The 27,055-nt window shown below is 30.1% G+C and overlaps 1 protein-coding gene across 4 annotated transcripts in view; it reads right to left on the bottom strand.

The window, feature by feature from the left end:
• LOC143241656 (glucosidase 2 subunit beta-like) overlaps positions 1-17,804 on the bottom strand; it is a 28,075-nt gene extending 10,271 nt beyond the window's left edge. For 2 of the 4 annotated variants that reach the window (XM_076484876.1, XM_076484885.1), the window contains exons 1-9: positions 17,620-17,804; positions 13,872-13,988; positions 11,707-11,802; positions 11,189-11,246; positions 7,989-8,106; positions 7,450-7,513; positions 5,655-5,720; positions 4,231-4,336; positions 3,232-3,310 (exon numbers count right to left, since the gene is read on the bottom strand). In XM_076484876.1, coding sequence (XP_076340991.1) covers positions 3,232-3,310; positions 4,231-4,336; positions 5,655-5,720; positions 7,450-7,513; positions 7,989-8,106; positions 11,189-11,246; positions 11,707-11,802; positions 13,872-13,988; positions 17,620-17,740 — 825 coding nt within the window. In that variant the 5' untranslated portion in view covers positions 17,741-17,804. The remainder of the gene's footprint in view (positions 1-3,231; positions 3,311-4,230; positions 4,337-5,654; positions 5,721-7,449; positions 7,514-7,988; positions 8,107-11,188; positions 11,247-11,706; positions 11,803-13,871; positions 13,989-17,619) is intronic. The other 2 variants (XM_076484894.1, XM_076484900.1) reach the window with 1 other exon arrangement.
• Between the last annotated feature and the right edge of the window lie 9,251 nt (positions 17,805-27,055).

Here is a 27,055-nt window from a genome sequence, read left to right as displayed (position 1 = left end):
AATAGTAGGAGTCAAATGTTTAAGTACCTGTAACAAATGAAGGAAGTTACAATTTTAAATTCATTACATGCTCATTGGCTCCCCACATACAGATGTGGTCATTGACCTAAACTTTTAATCACCATGTAATAATGAAACAACACATAATTTAATATAGCACGTGTTTTCACAAAATCTGGCAAGCTTTTAGTAAACATAACATCTTCTGTACACAAAACTTCAAGTCTGTTAATGAAGAATTTTCACTAAATTTTTCTGTGAATGTATAGTCTGATTTGTCCGAATGCAAAATGATGTTCATGTTAAAAAAAATACTTTTTCATTTTAAAGTTTTTGTATTTCATTTTCATATTCCCTAAAACCACTTAAAAGAATATCAAAGGTTTGTTTTTTTCAAAAGACTTATTTTATCTGTTACTTTATTTACTCCAGCCCTATACAATCTCAGTCCATTTGACCAACCTTGTAATCACCACAAAAATATGAAATAGATCTAAATTACCCTTTTTTTCTTTCTAGAAATGAATGCATAATATTAAAAACAATCACACATTTTCTGTTCTTACAGATAAACCTAATACAGCTCAAATTAATCACAGTGGAGAAATTGTGTGTGAATGCAAAATCAAGTTAGCACCACCTTTGGTCAAATTACAACATGCACATGAAACATCCTTGTGTTATCAAGTATTACTTTTTGTTTTCGTCTACCCTAATAAGAGTAATTTTTATAGTATAGCTATTTATATAACAATAAACAAATAACATATACATAAACAAGATTAGGTTCTTTGTCTGTTATTAATTCATAGTTATTTTAAATATTTATATGCAACAAAGAAAACATGTCCTACAAATATTTAATATTAGCTGTTGTTTTGCTAACACAGTCAAAGTTATTTTAGTGCCAAACTAAGAAATTGATTCAGAATAACTTAAAATTGATCATAAAAATAAATTATCCTCAAAAAGAAAGTAGTTAATGAAAATATCTTTCTATGAGTTTTAAATAATTCAACAGGAAATGAGAGAAATATTTACCTTTTTCTTAAAAAAAACAACAAAAAGAACAGCATATATTAAGAGAAGTGTAGTATGCAAGTTTCAGTTTCTAGTATGCAGCTCATTTAAGGCAATGAGAACATATGTTGTTTTTATCTTGGATATATCTAATACACGAGTTTTAAGTCCTTGGAAACTTAGAAGCATAGAAGTGTCACATGACACAACCTTTACTAGTTTCAGCCAAAATTTTGTTCATAATTGAAATTTTTTATATTATATAAATTTCTTATTCTAATAAAGAAATACTTAAAACAATTTCCTTTCTTCATTTATCTATGCCACTCAATGTATTTGTGCTTTGAATTTTCTCCAGAATATCCATCTCATTACAACCACAAACTACACATAATTACAAGAGATTTGCTACAATATCAATAAATTTGTCAAACCCATTAAAAATGCCCTTCCATCTTTCCATATCTTCCAAGGTAATTGTCTAATCACCTGTAATTACCTGATGGATTTGTTTACAACCAAAACAAAAGAGCATATTCTCCATTACACAATGTTTTTTGTTTTTTTTTTTTTAATGGGATATGTAAACAATTGGGATTAAATTCTTTGTGATTATTTCTGTTCCACTCCAAGCAGCTAACAATGTATTAACCTATTTATAATGTATACAAAAAGCCAATTGAATTACATTAGTATTTTTGGAACACTATTCTAATGCCCAACATATTTTTTTGTGTTACAAATTGCACATTTGAAAGCTACACAAATTAAATTTTGAAAACTGAAATGTTTAAGTTTTCCTAATACCTAAAGAAATTTATACTGAAAGTACAATGATAATGTAGTGTATGCATTTTGTCTGTAGAAACCAGTTAATGGATTCCCAGGGTAATTTACTACTTTCAACAGTCTTGTGAAATTAAAAAAACAACAAAAAACAAACAAAACATATAAATTTAAATGAGAAAGATGGATATAAAAATATTTACAGTTGAAACTGTAAAGATAATTAAATTGGATATCTTATAACATTCATAGAATGAAAAAGGAATTTTATTTCATATTTGCCAACATTTCACTTCACATTAACGAATTTACTACTTTTAATATTCATTGAGGAGGTTTTAACGGTTGTGCAGATGAAATATGAAAAGTGAAGATAAAAAGAAGTACTTTTAATCTTAATGACTCAGTAAAAGCTTCATAAAATCAACAAACTAATCTTTATTTAAAAAAAAAACTTTTATAAAAAAATCAATGTTTATCAAAACCTTGCCAGATTTTATGAAGATACATTTTATCCATACATTTATGGTATTTCATGGTTACAAGGTAGTTCCCAACTGGGACATATTAGACAACTTTGTGCTCTGTAAATTAATTACTTTTTTCACATTATCTTTTACAACTGAAATAAATATGTTTCCTTATTAGTTTACCACATGTTTAACACCTAACAGTTTATTTTATTTATATCTACCAGGACATTTTAAGTTACTAGTTATAAAGTGATAAAAACTTTATAATTGAGCACTTTTGAAAGCATTCAGGTCATAGAGTTTTGTATCAAGATTTCTTGAGCCTAAAATGTTTTGTTACCAATATAAAGAAAACTAGGCCTAACTTAACTATTTTAAATGCAAATTTACTCCCCCCTCCCCTCAATCTCTATTCAACAAAATTAAATAAAAACATTTTAAGTTAAAATCTGGTTATTTACAGCTGTATTCCAAAACAAAATACATGCCAAAAGATGGTAGTAAATTATCTATAATGATTAAAGAATTATGCACATAGTACACAAATTTTACCAACTGAGAAAGGTTTTTATAACAATACTTTACTTACTCTATTAAACTAGCAGCTTTGAACACCAGAGTGAGCGTGTTAACAAAATGCTTTTAATTTTATCCATTGATCAAATATAACTCTGGTTTCAAAATTGACAAATTTCTATTTTTCTTATGTTTTGTAATAATAATAATAATAAAATGTTCAATTGTTTTTACTATAAAAGTTTCATTTAGTTTATGGAAATGAACTTTGCAATCAATCAAAAATATATTTAATAACATATACATCATTTCACTACTTAGGCATGTTTTTTTTTGTTTTTTTACATCTTTAACACTTTGTACAGAAGAAAACAAAGGATGATTAAATTTAAAATTGAATTGTTTCAGTAAGTAAAAATATCTGCATAAAACAAACCATAGCTTCTTCTTTGGACACAACCCCATCACGATTCTGATCAAACTTCAGACACTGTTGAAGTTCATCTACAGTGAGGCTAAGAAATAAAAACTTAAAACTGAAACATAATATTCTTTGAAAATCTAATAATTTGTGTAGACGTGCCTTTGAACAAGTACTTATACATCAAATTATGAATACATAAAATAAATTGAAGAGGCAAACATTCACAGAAATATGCAATACACATCTCCGCCATCCAAATCAAACTACTGCCAATTTTGGCATCACTGTTTCGTACCTGCAAGAAGGTATCTTTCAACCACATCCATGTAATTGAGTTGGCATATATGTGAATAGTTCATAAAAACCCCAGATTGTATTTTCCACTCTGAAAAATTAAGCACAGGACAAAATTCCAAAATTATCTAGGTTTCTGTTTGGGTTCTGAAAAAATATTATCCTTGTAACAATTTTCATATAAGTTTGTTGAAACATACCCATGTAATTAACCAAAACCCCTAAAATTACAGATTTATTTAACACACACACAACAATATATAATCTGACATATACAAAAATATTCAAATAATATATGTCTAGTGTTAATAACACTATCAATTAATCTCATAATTTAGAATAGCTGAAAGTACTGCAACAGTTTCAACATTAAGCCTAATTTTTAAACCTTTATATGATGAAAAGTTTTGAATAAAAATTCAAATTGATTTATTTTGATTTAAAGTTGTCATATTTTACGCAAGACAAATGATTTTATTCATCTACAATAATGCAACTTTCAGCATTAAAATCATGAACTGTTCATTCTACAAATAATGATAATAAAGATACCTTAAAAATACTCATACAATTACCAAGAGCATAATTCTTTACATACAAGAGGATACAACCTTTAAAACAGTAGTGCAAAATTAAATATAAAAGTAATTTTTTCCTTTTCTTTTTCAGCACTGTGTTAGTAATAGAGCACTCTATATTTTCATAATGAAGACTTACATCCCATCTTCATTCTTATCTAGAGTATTAAAAGCATTCTCAGCATTGACCTTTTCTTCTTCTTGCTGGCGTAACACATCAAGCTCCTCTTGCTGATGTTTCTTATCTGGTAAATATGTTAAACATGTGATACAAGACTATGAGAATGCTTCAATATCTTTCATTAGGTCAAATGTTATTAAATATTTTCAGTTCAGTATACCTTTTTACGAGAACAACAAGAGCCCCTTCCTTTTGTCAGGTAACTAAAAATCAACCAAGAGTATTAAAGAACTATTTTACAAAGAAATATCTGTGCATCAGTGTAGTCCTAAATATACTGTTTGTTTTTTGAACTATTTCCTAACATTTAAAGACTTAATTTCAAGCTTCTAGCACAAGACAGTAAAGACATTGACAGGAGAATACAATGCTCTTTGAATGTACCACTGTTTAATTACACAGAATAAAAGAACAAATCTTTAAAACAAATTTAATACATTTTCCCAACTTTGTTATCATCCCCCTCTGGAGTCCTCCTAAACTACACTATGACAACCTTTGCCCTAAGGAAATAGTAGGAGATATTATTCTGAATACTAAACCTAATATTAACAAGTAAATGACAATGTTAAACATTTAGTAAATATCAATATGAATTTTAAGAAAGTGTAATGACACGTTTTACATAATTATAGATCATTTAAAATAGTATTTATTTTCAATATATTAACATGGCTTATGATAGTATGTTTAAGACACATACAAGTCTAACATCTTTCCAATTATCCACATTGAGGATTCAATCATCTGCACACACATAAAAGATTAATAATTTTGTTCAGCTTTGGCACAAACCACTGACAAGCCAAATGGATAAAGCTATCTTTTAAGGAAACAATGCAGTATCCAAAAGTCTGCAGAATCAGATGAACCTACAACAAAATTCTTACAGTCCCAACAATGAAGTGATTCAAATAATAACAAAATACAAAACATTAAGACTCAAAAGTCATCTATTGAAATGATGAATTTAATATTATGGTTTCAAATACAAAAAGGCACTGTCGAAGCACACACACACACACACACAAATACATTGAATTTCCAAATTACACGAGCTCTACCATTCCATACCATTTAGCTTCATCTCTAAAATACCAATCATCCCATTAGAAAACTACAAAATCTCGAGGACAAGATTACAAATAAGCAATAAAAATTCAAAACAATCTTTATCTTTCAAAAAAAACATCTTTAAAGCCTAGTAAAATGCCAGAACCTATTACAACTAATGGTAGTATCTTGAAAGATTGTTATTTATTTAAAAAGTTCAACACAATTAACACACAAAGAAATTTAGAAAATACCCTTTAAAAGATGCACTAGAAAATACACGAGCCATTAAATGTTTTGTGTCTAAGAGGTTTTATCTCCAAACCTACCATCTTCTTCAACCTTGTACTTTTCTAAAGCAACTTTTTCCTTCTCCTCTGCTTCTTTTTTTATTTCTAAAAGAAACCAATAGTTATACTAATTTAATGTGTTTATTACAAATATATACATAATAAATAGATAATACTTAAAAACAAATATCAGGCTTAGTTTGGATATCTAGATTTTTAATGCATTTTTCATACTTTTTCATTTGAATCAAGGTCATGAAAAGCCTGATTTACTTACTTTTAGATAACCTAGTGTTTTTTTTTGTAATGTTCCATCTATTTGCAAATGACAATATGAATAATACATATAAAAAGAATTGTGCAAATATGTTTGTCATCAATCAGAAACAGTCAGTCAGTAGAGATTTCTAAAGAATAAAATAAAATGTTTTTGGTAGTTGATTCTCTAATACCATATTACTTTATTTCAGAAGTTTCTGAAGTAGTGGTTAAAAGATGGGTTTTTAAAATGTCAAAGGAAAGTCTAGTAGGAAGCAAAACAATAGTAAAAGTCTGGCTGAAAACTACTGGAAAGTTGTAGGGACAATAAGATAAACAGGAAATATCTTTATGTGGGTTAATAAATCTAGAAGGTGAGGAGGCCAAAGTTATTATATAAACAGCTTCTCTAATGTGTTGTATCACTAGGAACAAATATGATCCAACAGTTCCCTTATGCAATCTGGTAACCTGTGTTGAATTTCCATCATGCATTTCCTGTGCCATCAAGTCTTTTTAGATGCTATATTAAATAGTGCTAAATAGAGTTTAAAGTCAGTATTACAATTGTTTTCTAACAATATTATTAGTTAAATTTTTATAAAACAAAAGTGATTTTAAAGAATGTACCCCTTTTTTGGTGGTGGAAAAATAAAAAACCACCCTGAATAAAGATATTGTATAAATCAATTACCCAATACTGTTGTGGACTATAAAGTAAATATCTTTTCATTATGAAAGTTCAGTTGACTTTGACAATCCAATAAACCTTATTTTTACTAAAAAGACTTTTCCATATGACTGACTTTTTCTTAGAAATTACTTCTAACTTTTTTAACTTTACAAATTGACTAAAAATTAATATATCTCCCTTTAGTTGATTACTGTTTAAAGACTATGAAATCTGTCTAAACAAGTTGTCTTTAAGGAAGTTTACTTCAAAACAGAATTGTTTGCTTTTGTACCTAAAAGTAGAATGAAATGAACAAATATTTTACCTATCTACAATTAGAAAACTATGTTTGAATTCAGCTAAATAATAAGAAAATATTCCATGTACAAGACTGCAATAAGAACTGAAATATATCTCTGAATACTTAGAAGATGTTACGTTCATTAAAAAAACTAAAATGAGATACATTTAGTAAAACTTCCTCTTTGTTAAACAATTATCATCTAATTCTTTAACTCCATAGATTTATTTAACATTTACTTTATAAATCGATTTTCAGAGTTTGTTTTGTATTTGGTTTGACAAACAGTTACTATTATGTGTTAGCTTTGTAATAATTTTAATGTTTTTAAAATATTTTGTATTATTTTTAAACAATTTAAAGATGGCTGACTAAACCACATGTAAATTAGTCTTAAAACTTAGTTTCTATCAAAACCCTCACTGTCGATGTAAACTCCAATAGTTGTTTGAAACTGGTTATTTATGCTTTTTTCAAGCATTAAATAATTCACAGAAAAAAACCCAAAAAATTACCTCTATATATTTGAGTCTTTAATAAATGTGACCATCATTAAACTGAGGGTGGTGTTTAATAAAAGTTTTTTTTCCCCCCCCACAAACCTTCTTTTTCATCCTTTATTCTCAGGGATTCTTCATATTCCTTTCTCAGTTTTTCTAAATAAACCTTTGAAAATAAACAATACTGTATTATTATTTTGAAAAACTTGTAAGGGTGCAAAATTAATTAAAAGAATGTTAACATCACGTAACACGATCATACGCTACAAAGATACAACGTACTGCAAAAAATCAAAATTTACCTCTAATAACTTTCAGAAAATGATACTGCTAGAGATAATGATCTTGTAAAGAAAACCTGTACAAAATGAGAGTTTTAACTCAATAACCAACCACATTATTCAAACCTGAAATACCCATTAAATCATTCATTTTTAACATTATACGGTGTCTACTGTATAGATTTATTTGAAACAAACTGGTTCCAGCAATAATAATATTATATTAATTCTTGATAAAAATAATTGTATTATATCAGAAATGTCCATACACAATAAATGGATGGGAGTGTAAAATGAACTGCAGTAATACAAACATGGTTTATTTATAGTGAAGAAGGAAATACGAGTGAAATAATTTACTTTGTATTCTTGTTTTTTCTGTATTCCTTGTTTGCCAAGCTCCAATCGCAGATTGGATCCTTTAACTAACAGTTCTTTTTTTCTTGCGGATTCTTCTCTAGCTCTTATTCCAAGTTCACTATAAATTTAAGTAACTTAACTATTATAAAATCTATCAAGATATAATTAATCAATATATTTAATTTATTCTGAATAGTTAATGTAAAAAAAACTAAAAATATAATTAATCAAGGAAGTTTCTTGAAGTGGATAAAAAAGCATTTTAATATAAAAATATAGTGTACTAAATTGTTGTTAGACTTTAAGACAATATTTCAAAATTTAGAGATCAGTGTATTAATACATTCCACTTTACAAAGGTTATACTTAACATACAATGAAGTGCTCAGAAATAATGACAGCATTATCAGGAAAGCCAGCACCCTTACAATTTATTGGCCACACAAGTGCATTCTGTTTCGATATCAGAAATAAATCACATTAAATTATAGAATTGTTTGTATGGAAGACGGACACTGCTCTTTTAACCCTTTTTAGTACAAAAGGTAATTATTAAAAGGCTAGTGACTATTCTTAAAATCAATAAATTTATTTTTTTTAACTGATCAAACCACTACTATCTTCAGACTTGTTTTCTCTGTTAGGCCTGAAGTTCTCTTTTCTCATGTGTGTGAATGCATTTAAAAATACTTGACTCTGCTGAAATTTCTGTGTTGAAAAGAAACAACGTGTTGTCTTATTAAGCAGTGCATTTTCAAATATACAATATTTTTTTCAAGTAAATTAAATAACATGATGCCAGTGTTGACAATATTTTGTCGTGAAAATACAAATATTTCCAGATAAAGAGCCTAGATACATTACATTTTCAGGTTTATTGCCACATTATAGTTAAAGCTGTGATACATTATTGTGAAAATTGCAACATAAGCCATATACTATGAATGTTAAAAAAGTGATAAATCTCAACTGCATGAAAGAAATCATTTGAACATGCAGAATAAAAACAATTTTTTCATTTAAGTTTTAGTGAGAAATGATTAAACAAGTTGCATATTCTAATTCAGAGACTGCTTTAGACTGGTACTGAAATAAAATAAAAGAAAAAAAACATTTATTGTTCAACATAAAAATAAGTAAGAGACCTAAATCTTTAGCTGTAATTCATCTACAAGCCCATTTCATAAATGTTAAAGTGACAAACGTGTCTCAAAATATTAAACTATAGAACATTATTAGGTATGACAGCTTAAGCTTAATGTGCTTCTAGGCTGTGATAGATTTTTTTTTTTATTATATTAGTTAGATAAGAAAAGACCTTTCGATCAAATATATATTATATTAGTAAACAAGCAACTAGTGGTTATTTCAGTCCATATTTATGCAAACATTCAGATAAACATGAAATTTGTGAATGTTTACTCTAAAGGATAACACACATTGCAAAATACAGAAAAATAAAGTTATTAAGTCCAACAATCAGTTTTAATAAAACACACATCTTATAAATACTAGTGAATTTATTATAGCTGTAAATATTTCTTTTAACAAAAAAATTTTAAAAGATTATGAACAGCACTCATTTTTTTAAATTCTTAATTTTAGGATTCATAAGGCAAGATATCAAATCATCCATTACAATAATCTTAAGGTTCAAGTAATGTCTGTTTAAGAAACAATCTTCACAAATTGGACAAAGCAAGCAGGACTGTGGCTTTGTGCAAAACAAGATACCTACTGGCCAAAGATATAAATATGTACTAATATATATTAATCAACTATTTAAAATCACAGGAAAACAAAATATTGTCTAATTCTATTATAATTACATAATTAATCATATTTTAATATATAACTGCACAACAACTTGTACTGATTATTCACTATCATATGCAAAATTATTAAACTGAAATGCATGTACATATTATGGATGAGATAATGCACCAATCCATACATTCTTTGATTATCAGCAGTACTAGTAAAGCTTGTGAGGTTTGTGTACGTGTTCATTCTGGTTGAGTTAGCTTTCCCTGCCTCACACACTTGCTCAACTTTTGGTTGAGTGCAATAAAAACTCAGTCCAAACTCCACTCTGCCTGTCAACAGTTTTTATTTGTTTGTTTTTTAATTTCGTACAAATCTACACGAGGGCTATCTGTGGTAGCCATTCCTAACTTAGCAGTGTAAGACTAGCAGGAAGGCAGTAGTCATCGCTACCTGCTGCCAATTCTTGGGCTACTATTTTATTAATAAATAGTGGAATTGTTCATAACATTATATTGACCCCATGGCTGAAGGGGTAATCATATTTGGTGCGATAGGAATTCAAACCCACAACTCTCAGATTACAAGTCAAGTGCCTTAACCACCTGGCCATGCCAGCCCTCTTCAACAGTTTTAGCAAATTAGGTTGTGTATGCAAGTTTTTAGTAAGTTTTAAAATTCATAGTCCATTTGATTTTTATTAATTTTACATTCTTTGTGTGTGTGCGTGTGTAATGTTCATTATGAGTCATCTTCAAGTATGCATCATTCTCACCGATTGATTGGGAGAATACTTAAAATATGTTATCTTCTCAATGTGCAATTCTTTTTCTTTTATGACCAAACTAGAACGATATGACCAAAGTGACTGTACTCGCAAAATAGTCCAACGCAAAACTAAATATTTCTAGAAGAAAATCTTCAAATGTTGTAATTTATAGCAATGTGCAAAAATATTATGATATATATAAACTTATCACCAATATACAGGATGGCTAAAGAAAAGGGAAAATAAATTACAAGTAACACAACAAACTTCTTAATGAATCTATGATCACTGAGTCTAATACTGTATGTTGAAGGTGTTCTTCACCATTAACAATGTTCATGTTGTACTTGAATATTTAGAATACCCCCTCTACATGTAAAAGTCACTTAAAATAAAACAGAATTACTATCTTGACTCAGGGGTTCATCATTGCTTACTATTAGTATACATGTTAAGAATAGATTATTTTTTACAAAGTAAAAAAATATTTAAAAATAATTAACCCTCAAACAGTAGCCATCATCAGTTGATGCTGCTACCTACAACATTCCTGCTGTTTGAGGGTTAAACTGGCTAACATATTTTCCTTAATATTTCAAAAAAGATTTGGAATAACTTAATCATATGATCTAATATGTGTACATGGATAAAGATATGGCATACTTACATGCAGTTATTTACACAGTCAGAACTACTATTATATTCATCACTTGTGTCACAACAATCTAAAAGATACTCAAAAATAATGAAGTTGTTATTAGGTGCCATTTTAAAACAATGATTAATGAAATATTTTGAGAATACAATTTACATGAAATGCACAGTTTGAAAACCATCCAGCAAGCATACAAAGAACATTTCTTTAAAACAGGCAAAATAGAAAGTCCCTTTACATGAAGATTGCATCTGCATTTTATTAGATAATGTGGAATTTATTAGCACACGTTTTTATAAAATTATCCATGAGAAACCTGTTTCAGTTTTTAAACAAAATAATAATACCAAATGGGTTTTATACTTAAGGATTTTATCCCTAAAAATGTACTTCTTCCATAACATGCATTATTTTTTATAGTGCTGAAAAAAAACAAAAAAACAAATGAAGAGATAAGACACTAAATCAGCTGTCATAAAACAATGGATAATGAAGCATTTAATATATTAGAGTAAATAGACAGAACCTACCACATATTCCATCATTTACCCAAGAAGTTGGGATCTCCTTTGGTTTATGTCCAGCATTTGTACAGTGAAAAAATGCATTAGGGCAAGCTGCTGTACCTACAATTATATACACATATTTAAACTAATATTACAGCGAACACCAAAATGTGTTTCAACTTCTTTAAACTGTAGTCTTGTATACATTTTCTTCAATAATTCTACACAATACATTTAAATGTAAGCTTAAAATGTAAAACAGCAGATAGAGTTCAAGGGCAAGACATACAGTTTATATTTTCCATGTAACATATTGAATCTGATTATTCTGGAAACCCATATGTACAAAGTATTATATGCCATTAACATCACTTTGATCTAGGCTATATTTTCAATAAAGATTCCAAAACACAAGGTTTCAATAACATGCATACTCTATTAAGGAGTCCAGAATTCTAATAAACACAGCATCATTAAAAGCAAGAAAAAATGTGTATGGTGTTAATCAGAAATAGTCAGTTATTTTTGTTTTTTCCCGTCAGAACTGAAAATCAGAGAGAAAGTGCATAAATATGAAGTTTGTCAAACCTATGAATGTAAATACAAATGTTGAACAAAGGAACTCAAACAATGAAATTGTAGTGAAAAAGAAAATTACAAGTTTCTTCAAAAAAATGACTAATATAAATGTAAAGTTGACAAAACTAACCCTGTCACTCATGTTTATATTAATATTCTACAGTGTTATGAACAAAATCCTGTAAAAAAACAAGTCATGTACCTTTATAGAAACGAGGTAGAAAACAAGAAAAGTCAAAACTAGATGCAAAACAAGAGGGACTTAAGTGGTTGCATACATGTTCTTTAAAGTACCCAATTATCAGCACAAATACCCTAATGTTTATTCAGGCATTGTACATTGTGGCTCACCACCAAAAGAGACCCAATCTCTTTCTTTGGTTTACTCTTGCCCAGGAGCTAGAATTCTCTGTAACAGTCTAATTCAGCAAAATGGTAGAACAACTTTTTTGCTAAATCCCATAATTCCAATAACCTACTCAAAGAATATTATTGCAAGTATAAATTAGTAACAAAAGTACTATTTATTCTTTAAAGATTTATATGAATAAAAGGAAGTTGTGGTTAAGTAAAAGACAGTTCAACTACCATACACATGGTCTGCAGTTCATTGCAACAAGAAGTCTAGTTTTGCTCTTTAATTTATACTTGTACATAGCTGCTAATAAGGAGAAAGAGAACACTATGACAACACTTATGTGTTGAATCCAAGGTTAGACTGGGCCTCTGTTTTTCCATTAAAATTCATCATTTTTGTGATGAGAATAAAAATTACAATTCTGGTATATGTTCAATCCTTATATTTTAAACTTAAGCAAACATGCTAAGCCATCATAACTGTGTAACATAGCAAGGAGCTGTGTGCTATATATTCATGATATACTGTGTGTTAAACACAAGATAACTAAAAAAAAAAAAAAAAATTGCTGAAAAATCTAGCAACTGTTTATGGTGAAAGAAAATAATTACAAGGATTTGTTTGAATTAAAGATATTTGTGCGAGAATGCTTAAAACTTGTGAAGCAGTGTTTTTAAATTTTATATTGTCACATGTAATAATATGTCATTTTTATAGTAATTAGTTATCAGTATTCATTCCACTTGTATAGTAGAAAAGTTGGAAAGCTTTATGGTAAAACATTATTAGCATGTACGTTGAAAGGGTTTCTTCTTACAGATGTTATTTAACAAACATATAACAAATTATTCAACCACATTTGACAGTCAACATAAATGGTTTCATAAGTTACACAAAATGTGAGTAATTTACAAAAATTACATTCTCACAAATATCAAATATTTTCTATGTAATGAAGTCCATTTCAAATAAAAAAACTAATGCTGAAATAATTGTTTCCTTAAAAGTTCTCAAAATGACTTATTTACAAAGTAGAGAGATAGAACAATATAACACACACACAAGTTCACTTAATAATCCATCAAATGAAATTCATAAATCAGTTGCAGATGCAATTGAAAGAAACTCAATTGATTTTTTAATAAAAATTAGATTATTCAAATACTGCTAACTATCAACTCCTTAAAAAAAAAAAAAAAAAGCATGAAATTATCTAACAATATGAAAAGATACACAAAAAGATAAGACTTACCTGGTTCATCAGAACCATCTTCACAATCACAGTAGTCATCATTGACAAATTTAAAGGGAACTGTTTCAGAGCCATCTAAACACGTAAAGTCCTTACTTGGGTCATAAAAAATCTTCTCTGAAAAATTAAAAATTTACATTATAGCTTATTATGCTTAATGTGATAGTAAGTACGACTTAGTTTTCACTAATGGTATAAGTATTTTTAAACACAAGAAAAACGTATCTTTCAATCTTCTGATCTTCCTAATAAATTTGTTTAATTAACCATCTTACAAATTAAAATGCATATTAAGTAATTTTATTTTTTGAACAAGATGATCAGTCTTTGGAAAACATTAAATGTAATTGGATTGGTGGGATTCATGTTAAGACTTGAATACTTAAAAATGCAAGATATAGATAAATGACTTTGGAAAACGTTTTTTTTTTTTTTTTTTGTTTTTTTATAATATCACATTCCAAAACTTTCCCACAACTAGTGCAAGGCTAATAGGCCTAAAACTCTGGGACAATTTTTGTCACCTTCCCTGAAGAGGAGTTACATTTGCTAATTTCCAATCAAGGACTTAAAAACAAAGGTAGTATATAGAAACTATACAAGTCGCTCACATATCCAATCCTTAACTTCTTTCAAAACCCTTGGGGGAATATTATATGGCCCATGAACCTTATCATTCTTTAATTAACTTCCTTAATTTTTTTTTCCTAACCATCTCAGAATTAATGCATTTTATTTTATTTTGATCTATCAACTGTTCAAGATGAGAAATATTGCTTAAATCTTCATAATAATAAACAGAAGTGCAGAATTTAATAACCCAGATATCCCATATCCATCAGATATAAGGTTTTCTTTATCATACCTCAGTTTTACCCTTAATTAAAGAAATTCTTAATATTAATTTTTACATTTTCAGCAGACCTTCTTCATACATCATTTTTGTTGTTCAATTTTCCTGTCTGACCAAGTTCCCTCATCTTCTAATTCTCCTGTTATACCAATATATTTAAAGTTCTTAAATTTTTTATGCTTTTATTTAAATTTTATTTCAAAACTTTATGAACCAACCTAGTGTCCTTTTCCCTTCATTAAGGAATATGTTTATCTTGAATATACAATAATAATTTATCTTTAAACATGTTTTCACATTTGAGTGGTATTTACAAATAACTCAGCTGCCCAATTCACAACAGATAATTCCTGTTACAACTCTTCAAAATTTGCTTTTTCCTAGAATTTGTAATCAAATTATCATTATTCATGATCTCTGTTGCAACAAAATATAAAAGCCTAAGAGAGCAAAAATTAACCCATTAAAATGTTGCACCCTCTTACTATTTATATGTTAGAAGTTAACAGTAAATCTATTATTGGTATTATTTCTAGTACGTTTTATGACCAATTGGTGAAGAGGTCAAAAACCTTTGTTCCCTCATAGTTTGACACCAGCATTTCCCAACCTATATGCCTAAAATTAAGCTCAATCATAATTATGACTTCACAAACAGTATCATCTGGTGGGCTGTAACAGTTTCCACTAAAATCCTTTTTTTATATTCACTAATATAAACTCAAATGAATTCAATCTTCTTGCTATTGTCTTCAACATACACTCAACTCCAACAGGATGCAACTTGCATTTTACATATAAAGCCATTCCTTCCCTCTCTTTAGTACTCTATCACAATTAAATAATCTATAATGCTATATTTAAAAGAAATTTCTGTCATCAAAATCATCTACATATAACCATGTTTCAGTTATTCCAATTACTTCAAAATTCTTCATTCCTACAAACATTAAAAATGTCATCCGTTTTATTTCTCATCCTAGCATTACAACAGTAACAAATAAGCCTGCACTTAGAACTACTATACTCATTTCTTATGCCGAACTTTGGAGTTTCTTTTCATAGCTTACATTTTTCACAATAAAACCCATTTTGTTAGCTTTTCTCTAAGTTTTTCAAGCAAATCAACATCTTGGTAATAGGGGCTTTACAACACTATAAATGAAGCTTTACTAAAGATTTGAATAAATCTGATAATAATCTCCTATGATGATATTAGAATCTCTGTAGAGAGATCCAAAACTATTTGTTCCTATAACCTTGTCTAAATATTTAGCTTAAGACCTTTATTAACCACCACATCAAAATTCTTCTCACTCTCCATAACACAAATATTTCTACGACATAATAGTTGAATTGCAAGCTTAATACATAATGTAATAATACTATAAATAAATGCTTTCAAGATGTCTTAACAACATACTCTCAACTATTCTCAGTGCTACTATTCTATATTTAAATCAACAGTCTGGAACCGAAATATTCAAACAACATTAAAAACTTCAGTTACTCAATCCACCCAAACCCAACATGGCATGTGATCACAAAGATAAATTCATTAAAAGCAAAATCAAAGAAGGTACATTTATAATTTATCAGAGTTAAATACAGGTATTTCTCAAAATTTAGATACCTGTATATATTATTGTATAGGTATTGATAAGCAGCATTCATGTTTTCACACTTTCTGTACTTTGAGAAATATTTTATAGAAAAATATTGGTAATCATAATAAATTAACAAGGGTTAAAATCAAATATATTTGATAAAATAGTTACATGATCAAAGATTAAAGGATAAATATACATATACATTAAAATATACCAGTTATAAGTTGAACTTATCCAACATTAAAAGAGAGAAATAACTGGTTTTTTTCCCCCATTTTTGGGTGACAAATTTGAGTTTTGCATGGCTGTCCCTAAGATGTATACTTATGACAAAAATAAACATACTTGCACTTAAATCTGATGGATTCCAGTTTCCAATTAAAAATAATGTGGATTTTTTGTTTTTGTAAATCATACTGTATTTTGCAAAACTGGATAATAAAGTCAAACAACTGAAGTAAAATTACAAAAAAAAAATTTAAATTTTCTTTTTCCTTCAGATGTACAATTAAGATTTGTTACTTTAATAATGAAACATTCAAAATGGTCAAGATCCAGTATACATATCAATATATCTTCATTTAAACTCAAATAAGGAATGGTTTCTTAAAAAAAGTTGAATATGTACAAATTAAAAATTTACTGAAATAAGGCATGTATTATTTAATTATTCACCAAACTGAATACTTGCAGATGACTCGACCATTTTGAATGTTTCATTACTGATATAACATATCTTAATTAATGAGAAACAGCTGTTCCTCAAAACAGATATCAAAAGCCAGCCCAGGCCCCAGAGTCAGTAATATCATCAGACCCCACTTTTATTCCATTTATTAACTTTTGCCGATTTTTCATTTAAAAAGAAAAATTAGGTGACAAACTTCTTCATGGATCCATGAAAAAGTAGTAGCCATTAAGTAGGGCAGAATTTCTAGTAAACTTTGGAACATCCACTTCCAGGCCTCTCAATAGACCATGGGCCCAAGGGCAGCTACCCCTCCCCTCTCATCAGCCTTGTCCTCAAACATGCAACACATTAGTATTATTCTGATGGACAAACATTGATGACTGTGTCAGTAACCTCTGCCTAAATATAACATTCAGTAATAATGTTAATACGACTAAGACTAGTACTACTACTCATAAATAACATGACTAATTCACATTAGTGGGTTTCTTGTCATCACGAAAAATTTACTTTTTTTTTCTTCATTATGTGTTATACTACTAATATCAATATATATTAGAATTAAATAACGCTAACTACAAAAAGTCTACTTACTTGAGAGGGAAACTCCCCTTGGCCTTAAAATTTCGGTACTACCATCTACACGTAGCAGAAACAAAAATAATAAATTTACAAATTTAAAAACCTGAAATATTGTCATTGCCTTGATCGCCATAATCTTTTGACAGCGACCTCTAAGAAACCGGCTTGTCGAGTTTTACATATACCCAAAAAACGCTCAGGTTATTTCGATGGACGTTCATCCTTACACGCAGTAATATGTAAATACCTCAACTATTTTCAACCACGTGTATATGAGAGACAATTCGATTAAAGGTTTAGACACAAACTATCTAATACCAGTAATATTTTGGAAATAATAAAACTTAACTTTCTAAAATTCTAATTACAATGTTTAAAAACATTGATTTAATCATTGGTGTTTTATGTATGTGTTTCAACATTTTAACTGTAATTGTATCGGGTAAGTTCGCGTGTTTATATTTGCAGAAACGAGACTAACTTCACAGCTCACAAATAAAAAACGTTGCTGCCTTTTTTTTTTATAAGATGATTTGACAATATATTTGTTTAAGGATATTGTGGGTCTTTAATTAAAAAGTATGGGTGAAAGGGAAATTTTTACTTATACATATATAAACTTGAAACACCGACACAGATTGAAGTTTAAGTTGGCTTAACATAATTTAGCAAATTATTCGTTGTTAAGCACAAAGCTACACAATGAGTTATCGAGACCATACTTATAGCGTCATAAACCTTCAGTTTGGTTTGTTTTGAATTTCGCTCAAATCCACACGAGGACTACCTGTGTTAACCATTCCTCATTTAGTCGTGAAAGATTAGAGGGAAGGCAGTTAGTCATCACCACCCACAGCCCACTCTTGGGCTACGAATAGTTGGATTGACCATTACATTATAACGTCTCCACGGCTGAAATGGCGAGCACGTTCGGTGGGATGAGGATTCGAATCTATGGCCCTCAGATTGCGAGTTGAGTGCCTTAACCAACTGACAATGCAAGGCCAAAAAGGTCTCACCAGAGGGCATGTTGTAGAGACGCGTTATTAGGCTGCCATGACAGGCGGCCATGATACCATAGCTCAATAAAGTGTCACCAGAGAGCGCAAACTATATTTATGGATGGTTGAAATTATAGTTTGATGTTTGACGAGTGGACGTGATGTATGATTACATCACAAAGTATAGAACATGTTTTTTAGGCTATCATGGCTCATAAAATACATGTCTCAACAAGAATATAATTATTTAATTACATCGTCATAAAGAGGATGCTTAAACCTAATTAATTAAGTCATTTATAATTGATTCATTAAGTCATTTATAATTAAGTGCGTGTTTTCTTATTGCAAAGCCACATCGGGATATCTGCTGATCCCACCGAGGGGAATGGAACGCCTGATTTTAGCATTGTAAATCCGTAGACTTACCGCTGTACTAGCGGGGGGAAAAAAAATGTAATTAAATCATTCTATAAACGATGCTTAATACAAATTAATTTGTTAATCCTAAAAAGGACAGTGAATGTTTGTAATGTGAATAATTAAATCATCCTACTACAAAATAGAGAACACGTTTCTAGAAAGACATGACTCATACAATAATGTCTCATCATATCAATAATTAATTAATTAAATCGTCCTAAAAAAGATGCTTAACATTAATTCATCAGATAATTAAATTTGTTCTTCTAAAAGGACAAAACGATCATAATAACTTACTATTTTAATTATCAATAAAACATTTTTCAATTACATTACATATTATTTATAGTAACTTGATTAAAATCATATACATTTTTATCATGCATACAATACATGATAATATGTTTAAATAATCCTAAAAAGGGTAATGTCATACAATAATTAAAACTTGTACTTTTACTAATTTTACTTTATGCAACAAAATAATTTATGCATATTACTTCATGTGATGTTTTACAAAGACAGAGTCCCAAAAATATGGCATTACATTTATTTATCAATAATTGGTCTTACAAGGACAGTACAACAATTAAAACTTACTCACTCAAGCGGTAAAAGGTCTTCAGTTCTAAATTATTAGTTTTTCTGTCCTAAAAGAACTACATATTATTCACTCTAATGCATACAATACGTGATTATATGTCTAAGTCGCCCTAAAAAGGGCGAATTTACACAACCATTAAAACTTATACTTTATAAAACAATTTACATTATTAATAAAGGCTCGGCATGGCTAAGCGTATTAAGGCGTTCGACTCGTAACCTGAGTGTTGTGGATTCGAATCCCCTTCACACCAAACATGCTCGTCCTTTCAGCCGGAGAGGGGCGTTATAATGTTACAGCCAATCCCACTATTCGTTGGTAAAAGAGTGGCCCAAGAGTTGGCGGTAGGTGGTGATGACTAGCTGCCTTCCCTCTAGTCTTACACTGCTAAATGAGGGACGGCTAGCGCAGATAGCCCTCGAGTAGCTATGCGCGAAATTCAAAACAAACAAACAAAATTGTCAATAAAATGTTTATTATACAATAACGCTTTTACTAATTGGCGACAAAATAATTTATACATGTTTTACAAAAGTGAACTTTCACCTATAGGTAATCACTATTATTACCCTAGGATTTTAACAGATATACACGTCTAGTTTTCATTATGTTAAAATTCATTATCTGTAATATAAATAGTAAATTATTGACTTACTGTATTTGTCTGTTATCTATATAGCTGTTGAACACTTGTAAACGTACACAAAACTTCTGAAAGTATGGAATTAATTTCTAATCTGTTCCTAGCTTATTTCAGACTATGTTCTGTAGGACACTGTTTCAGAAATCATACATAGCCAGTTAAATTAACAAGTTACTGATTACTAACGTTTAAAATATCATAACCTTTAGACTTCATATCACGAAACGTACATACACATTTCTACATGTCGTTTCTAAGTTCATAAAACTAACAACCCGTATATGGTGTCAATGATATAGAGTATAGACAATTATTTGTGACAATAAATGATCAAGTGTACAGCTTTCTCCTTGGAGATACTCACGTCACCAACAGACACACACATATTATTAGGGCTATTATTCCAAATACCAGAACTAAAAACTATTTAAAGTTATAATAGCAAAACATACATTTACAACCTGGAAACTGAAGTTTAAGAATTACATAGGTCAGAAAGAATCAGTGTGGACGCTGATGTCAAGAGAAGATTTTTGGAGGGTGTCAGGTTGTCATATACACAGTGTAGGGCTGTGAGATGACCTCTGCTTATTAATCAAATTGAAAAGAATATGACTTGTTCCTTTCTACATATTTTGAAACTTTATGTACATTTAAACTTAGTTATTTTTCAAATATACAAAACAACATCACTGGTATTATTTTATTACGTCACTTTATTGATAAATTACAAAACAATATTCTGTGATTATATAAAGAACTAATGTTTATCACAATGCCTGAGAAACCGTCATTGATAGTTGAAGCCACTAACCATCTTCGTAAAGAAAATATACAAAATTAAGAGATTAAAATGACTAAATCTATTTCACAACATCTGGCTATCTAATTAATCCAAGGAGCAAGTGATTAAAGTTGGTAACAACAATTTGATGGTTTTCATATACATGCTTGACATACATACTTTTATAATATTAATATTTACTTTTAAAGATCGTTAAATGAATTCAATTAGACTGTAATTATAACATACATAATATTTAATAATAAACTCTACATATGCACATTATAGTAACTACTGAAATTTATTTACATAACGTTTAATTGATTAATTAATTGCACGGCAGAGATTGTTGTGAAAACACTCAAAGTGTTTCAGTCTGCTTAGAATAAAAAGAAAGTTCTACTTTAAAGTGCAACATTTATTTACTGGAAGTATTTATTTAAAAATCAATTATAATATCTTGTCACTATCTATGGATTAACAATATATTTAAAACAGATGGTTCGCTTTACAAAACTGTAAATATATAATCACACATACGAGTTCAATACAATTTTTATATTTAACCAAACTGTTTGTTTCTAAAATACAATTATTAATGAAGCAACATTGTCGCTATCTTTGTAAGTTTATTATACAGTTATACAAAACACTTCGCAATATATAGAAACATTGTTGCTGTTTATCAGACAAAGATTTCAAATAATTGACAATGGCCAGTTTTGATATATCTAACAGTAGTGATAAGTTTATTTTCCGATACTTTTTAAATCAAAGGCAAGACAAAGGTTTTGATTGTGTAAACATTCTTATCAGGATTTATTACAATTACACACAGAACATAATATCTTGAGGATCACCAATCATTGTGTTAATTATAAAAACATATACTCTTTTACCTTTATGCCATTTATCTAGTAATTCATCTTTGCTCCAATTAAAAATAATAAACGAATGCTTTACTGTTTCTTTTGAGTTTTTTATTTTGTTTTCGAATTTCGCGCAATGCTACATGAGGGCTATCTGCTCTAGCCGTTCCTAATTTAGCAGTGTAAGACTAGAAGGAAGACAGCTAGTCATCACCACCCACCGCCAACTCTCGAACTATTCGTTGGTGAAAAAGTTATAACAGCCCCACTGCTGAAAGGGCGAGCATGCTTGATGTGAGGGAGATTCGAACCCACGACCCTCAGATTACGGGTCCAGCGCCCAAACTACCTGGCTGTTACTATCAAAGTATCACGAAACATTAAAACTAACTCATAAACGTGATCTCGAATATATTTCAAAGATGATCACTGGTCACTTATGTTACAAGCCAACGATAATGACATCATTGTCTTAATGATTTCATAAATGGTTAGAAGGAAGAGGTTGTCACTATTTTAGGGAACGTCACATATTATATTAAATAATTATTTTACTAATTTTTAAGATAGCAAGATTCACCTTTTGTTATAGATTATTCACTTTGAATCATGTATAAATAAAACACATACAACTTTGCAGTTGTAATTTCGTGACATTGAAAGACACTAAATGGCCAGGAAATTCAATTTTCTGTTTGAGTTCAGTAACATTTCAGTCAAACTCCGACATTGTTATATTCATAGGTAATCGTTACAGCGAGTACAACGTTTTTAAAACAGTGAATACAGACCTAACGACACATAGAACAGGTGAGAAAGTTCACTTCTAAGTTCATAAAGAATTTCGCACTACACATCCGAACTAGGTAGCTCGATCATATTTACATAAATCATCTTTCATTTACATATTATGAAATGTATAAAAATCATCATAGTTCTGTGATGTTCTTAATATTAAACTCTACATATGTACATTATACTTTAATTACTGAAATTTATTTACATAACGTTTAATTGATTAATTTATTACACGGCAGAGTCGTACTTCTCGTCATAGGCTAATATAATACACATAACTAAAATCTCGGACACACACAGTTACGACAGAAAGTGTTCGTACCCCTGCGTCGTGAGTCGTTTCTTCCTTATAATTTAAAAAGTATCAAGATTATGACAATGAAAGTATAGTATATTATACATATTATACTAACACACATTTACATAAAACAATTTACATTTTTATGTAAATTGAACGAAAAATAAACTGTTTATAAACAAATAACCAAACATAGGAGGGGCAGACAGTGTTCGTGCGTCTACTTTAATGGTCAACTGTGTAGTCTTTCAGGTGAACTACTTGGCGCAATCTCTCCTCATAGCCCTCTATGATCGTTTTACAGTACTCAACTGGTATTTTCTTCCATTCTTCTTTACAGAAGACCTCCAACTTTTGCAAGTTTTTCGGATGACACTGATGAACCCTGGTCTTCAACTCATGCCAAACGTTTTCAATTTGGTTAAGATCAGATGACTGTGATGGCCACTCCAGAACGCTTATGTGGTTCCTCTGCAACCAGGGTTACACATATTTTGATGTGTGCTTAGGATCATTGTCGTGCTGGAAGATCCAACGACGCCCAAGCCGCAAGTTCCGAGCATCATTCTTGATATAAGTGCCTAATATATTAACGTACTCTTCTTTTTTCATGATTCCGTTGACGCAGTGAAGACTGCCTACACCAGAAGAGCTGAAGAAACCCCATAGCATGATCGAGCCACCTCCGTGTTTAACTGTAGGGACGGTGTTTTTTGGAAGATTTCGTTCCCCCTTCTCATGGAAAATATTGCGAACATTATTGTGGCCAAACAACTCGATTTTAGTCTCGTCTGACCAAAGAATACTCTTTCAAAAGGTAAAGGGTTTACCTACATGCTTTCTTGCATACCTTAATCGTGCTTCTAAATGAACAGGCTTTAAATATGGAGTTTTACGAGGAGGGCATGCTTTGAACCCAGAAGAGCGTAACATATTCGTAACAGTAGAGGTGCTTACTTCAACACCAGTTTCCCTTACCAGTTTCTGTATGTCATTACGTGTTAAACGAGGGTTCCTACTAACTTCTTTGAGAACCTTACTCTTGGTTCTCTCTGGAATTTTGGTGGGTGTCCGGAACGAGGAAGATTAGCAGTTGATCCTGTAAGCTTAAACTTGGCAATTATGCTTTTAACAGTAGATTTCGGCACATTAAGTTGTGTAGAAATACAGGAAAAAGAGACACGAGACTTGTATTTTACAACAATTCGGTTTTTTAAATCACTGGGCAGTTGTTTCCTGTTCGCCATGATGACCAAGCAGATAATGACAGAGACAGCGCTAAATTGCCGAAAGTGCATTTTTTGATGGCTAAATTCCAATAATTATGAACCCAGCGTCTAATTCTGGAATGGTATAATGTAGTTTCTAGTTCTGGAATGGTATAATGTAGTTTATTCTCAAACTAAACAAAAATTTCACGGGAATATCAGTTTTTTCACACGTTCTGAACTGTACGAACACTTTCTGCTCCTCCTATTTTTGGTTATTTGTTTATAAACAGTTTATTTGTCGTTTAATTTACATTAAAATGTATGTAGATGTGTGTTAGTGTAATATTTATAATATATTCTACGTCTATTAGCCTAATCATGATACTTATTTAAGTTATGAACAAAAAACTACTCGGGACGCAGGGATACAAACACTTTCTGTCGTAACTGTACACTGAAACATTTGTTACAATTTGAAAATAACTATGATATTATTTATGAAAATGTATTAGTTAGCAAACAAATGTCGAGTTTAGTACTTTGTGGTTAAATCACATTTCATCAATATTACGTTTTAATAAACCTCTGTATCATATAGAAAATTCCTGTTTCATCATAACCCGATGTAAAAATGTAAATACATGTATGTAAGCTCACCTGTTTAATAAGCATACTGAAACATTTGTGAACAAATTTCCAAGATATACTAATATGCTATTTAAGAAAACTTTTTATTTTATAAAATACTAACATACACGGCCCGACATCGCCAGGTGGGTTAAGACGTGTGACTCGTAATCTGAGGGTCTCGGATTCGAATCCCGGTCGCACCAAACATACTCGCCCTTTCAGCCATGGGGGCGTTATAATATGACAGTCAATCGTACTATTCATCGGTAAAAGAGTACCCCAAGAGTTGGCAGCGGGTGGTGATGATTAGCTGCCTTCCCTCTAGTCTTACACTGCAAAATTAGGGACGGCTAGCGCAGATAGCCCTCGTGTAGCTTTGCGCGAAATTCAAAATAAACAAACTGACATACACTTCAGGGTAATAATACCTGACATATTTAATTTTTCATGTTGGCCCGGCACGGCCAAGCGTGTTAAGGCGTGCGACTCGTAATCTGAGGGTCGCGAGTTCACATCCTCGTCGCGCTAAACATGCTCACCCTTTCAGCTGTGAGGACGTTATAATGTTACGGTCAATCCCACTATTCGTTGGTAAAAGAGTAGCTCAAGAGCTGGCGGTAGGTGGTGATGACTAGCTACTTTCCCTCTAGTCTTACACTGCTAAATTAGGGACGGCTAGCACAGATAGCCCTCGAGTAGCTTTGTGCGAAATTCAAAATACAAATAAAATTTCATGTAGATTACCATAAACGAAACATGAGGGGTAACTAATCAAATTTTCTTTATTTTAGAAACTATACAAACATTTGAAAACTAAACTGCCTAGCCCATCTTTACATACCACTATTCTAGAGGTAGATAAGGTATCTCTGATTTTGAACACGTTTTCAACTCTGAATGTTAACTTAACGATAAATGCTGTGTAATTTGTGGGTAATATATTTTGATTATTTTTAGATATGAATTAAAAACTTCTTTTGCACATGAAAGAAGTGACAAGAACTAGCAGATATATCGAAACAAGGTGCTACTTTTCAATAATTTATATTTTATTTGTTCAAAATGTTGGTGCGATAGATTGTGTAATAAAATATAAGTTAGTCATTATTCTGTTTAGGAGATTTGTTTTTCTTAATGTTTTTTTTTTTAAATTTTTAAAACTTTCTTTGCTCTTGTCAACCACATAAGTTTGATATGGAACTACATATTGTTGTTATTGCTATTAAAATAGAAAAATACAGCAATTATCTCTCTTCTCATAACAATATTTACCTATCTGATATCACTAACAGCAAAACCTTAAAAACTTGTTTCAACTATAAAAATATCAAAGAGATTACAAAATAAGTTTTAGCGAAAATGTGATTCCTTTTTAAAATACCGATTTTTCAAAACAATTTGTACTTGTTACTATTTGTACAGGTTGTTGTTATCACTATTTCTTATGATACGTTTGACGTTAGCAACTCAATTTTCATTTATTCTCAGTGAATTGAAAAATCACTCGAAAAATTATATGTACCTTTTGTTTGTAGCATGGCAGTTGCTTCAATTTTTTTCAAGACAAAACACATCAAATTCCTTAAAACATTTGCCTACAGTCCTAAAATTCCGGAGACATTTCTTCCAGTCCATTAAAATATCTCTTACTACGACCACACTTCTCTTTAAACTCCTATTCCTGACATACATATAGAAAATAACACACGAAGAAAACAATCATGGCTGGAAACTGAAAACTTTTTACACCTCAGCCATGAACAACGAACATCCTGATTTTGGGTAAGTCACGCAACTTGTGTTTTCGTACTTTTTAAAATGACAAATGAGCTTTATTATATCATGTAAAAAATATTTTAATGTGAAGGATATGTGAAATTAAAGCAACAAAGATGATATTGTTTCTCTTTATTGGTTTTTTTGTTTGTCGTCGTTGTATGTCCGCAAACATACCGCTGTGCCACTGGGAGGCCTCTTCACTAGACTAAATCCATTAGTAATTAGCTGTATGTTTAAACATGTGGAATCAGTAATTAACAAAGTAGGTCTTTTGTGTTAATTTTCAAAATTACTGTACATTTACACTAATGTAATTGTAGTTGTTGGTCCTACGTCTTTCTGCAAAGATGTGTATATATTATTGGTACATGTTTGAGACTAATACTTTGTTCACCATGTTACAAAAAT

The sequence above is a fragment of the Tachypleus tridentatus genome, chromosome 2, assembly GCF_004210375.1.
Source record: "Tachypleus tridentatus isolate NWPU-2018 chromosome 2, ASM421037v1, whole genome shotgun sequence".
NCBI classification, from domain to species: Eukaryota; Metazoa; Arthropoda; class Merostomata; order Xiphosura; family Limulidae; genus Tachypleus; species Tachypleus tridentatus.
This window is presented reverse-complemented; position numbering and strand designations above follow the sequence as displayed.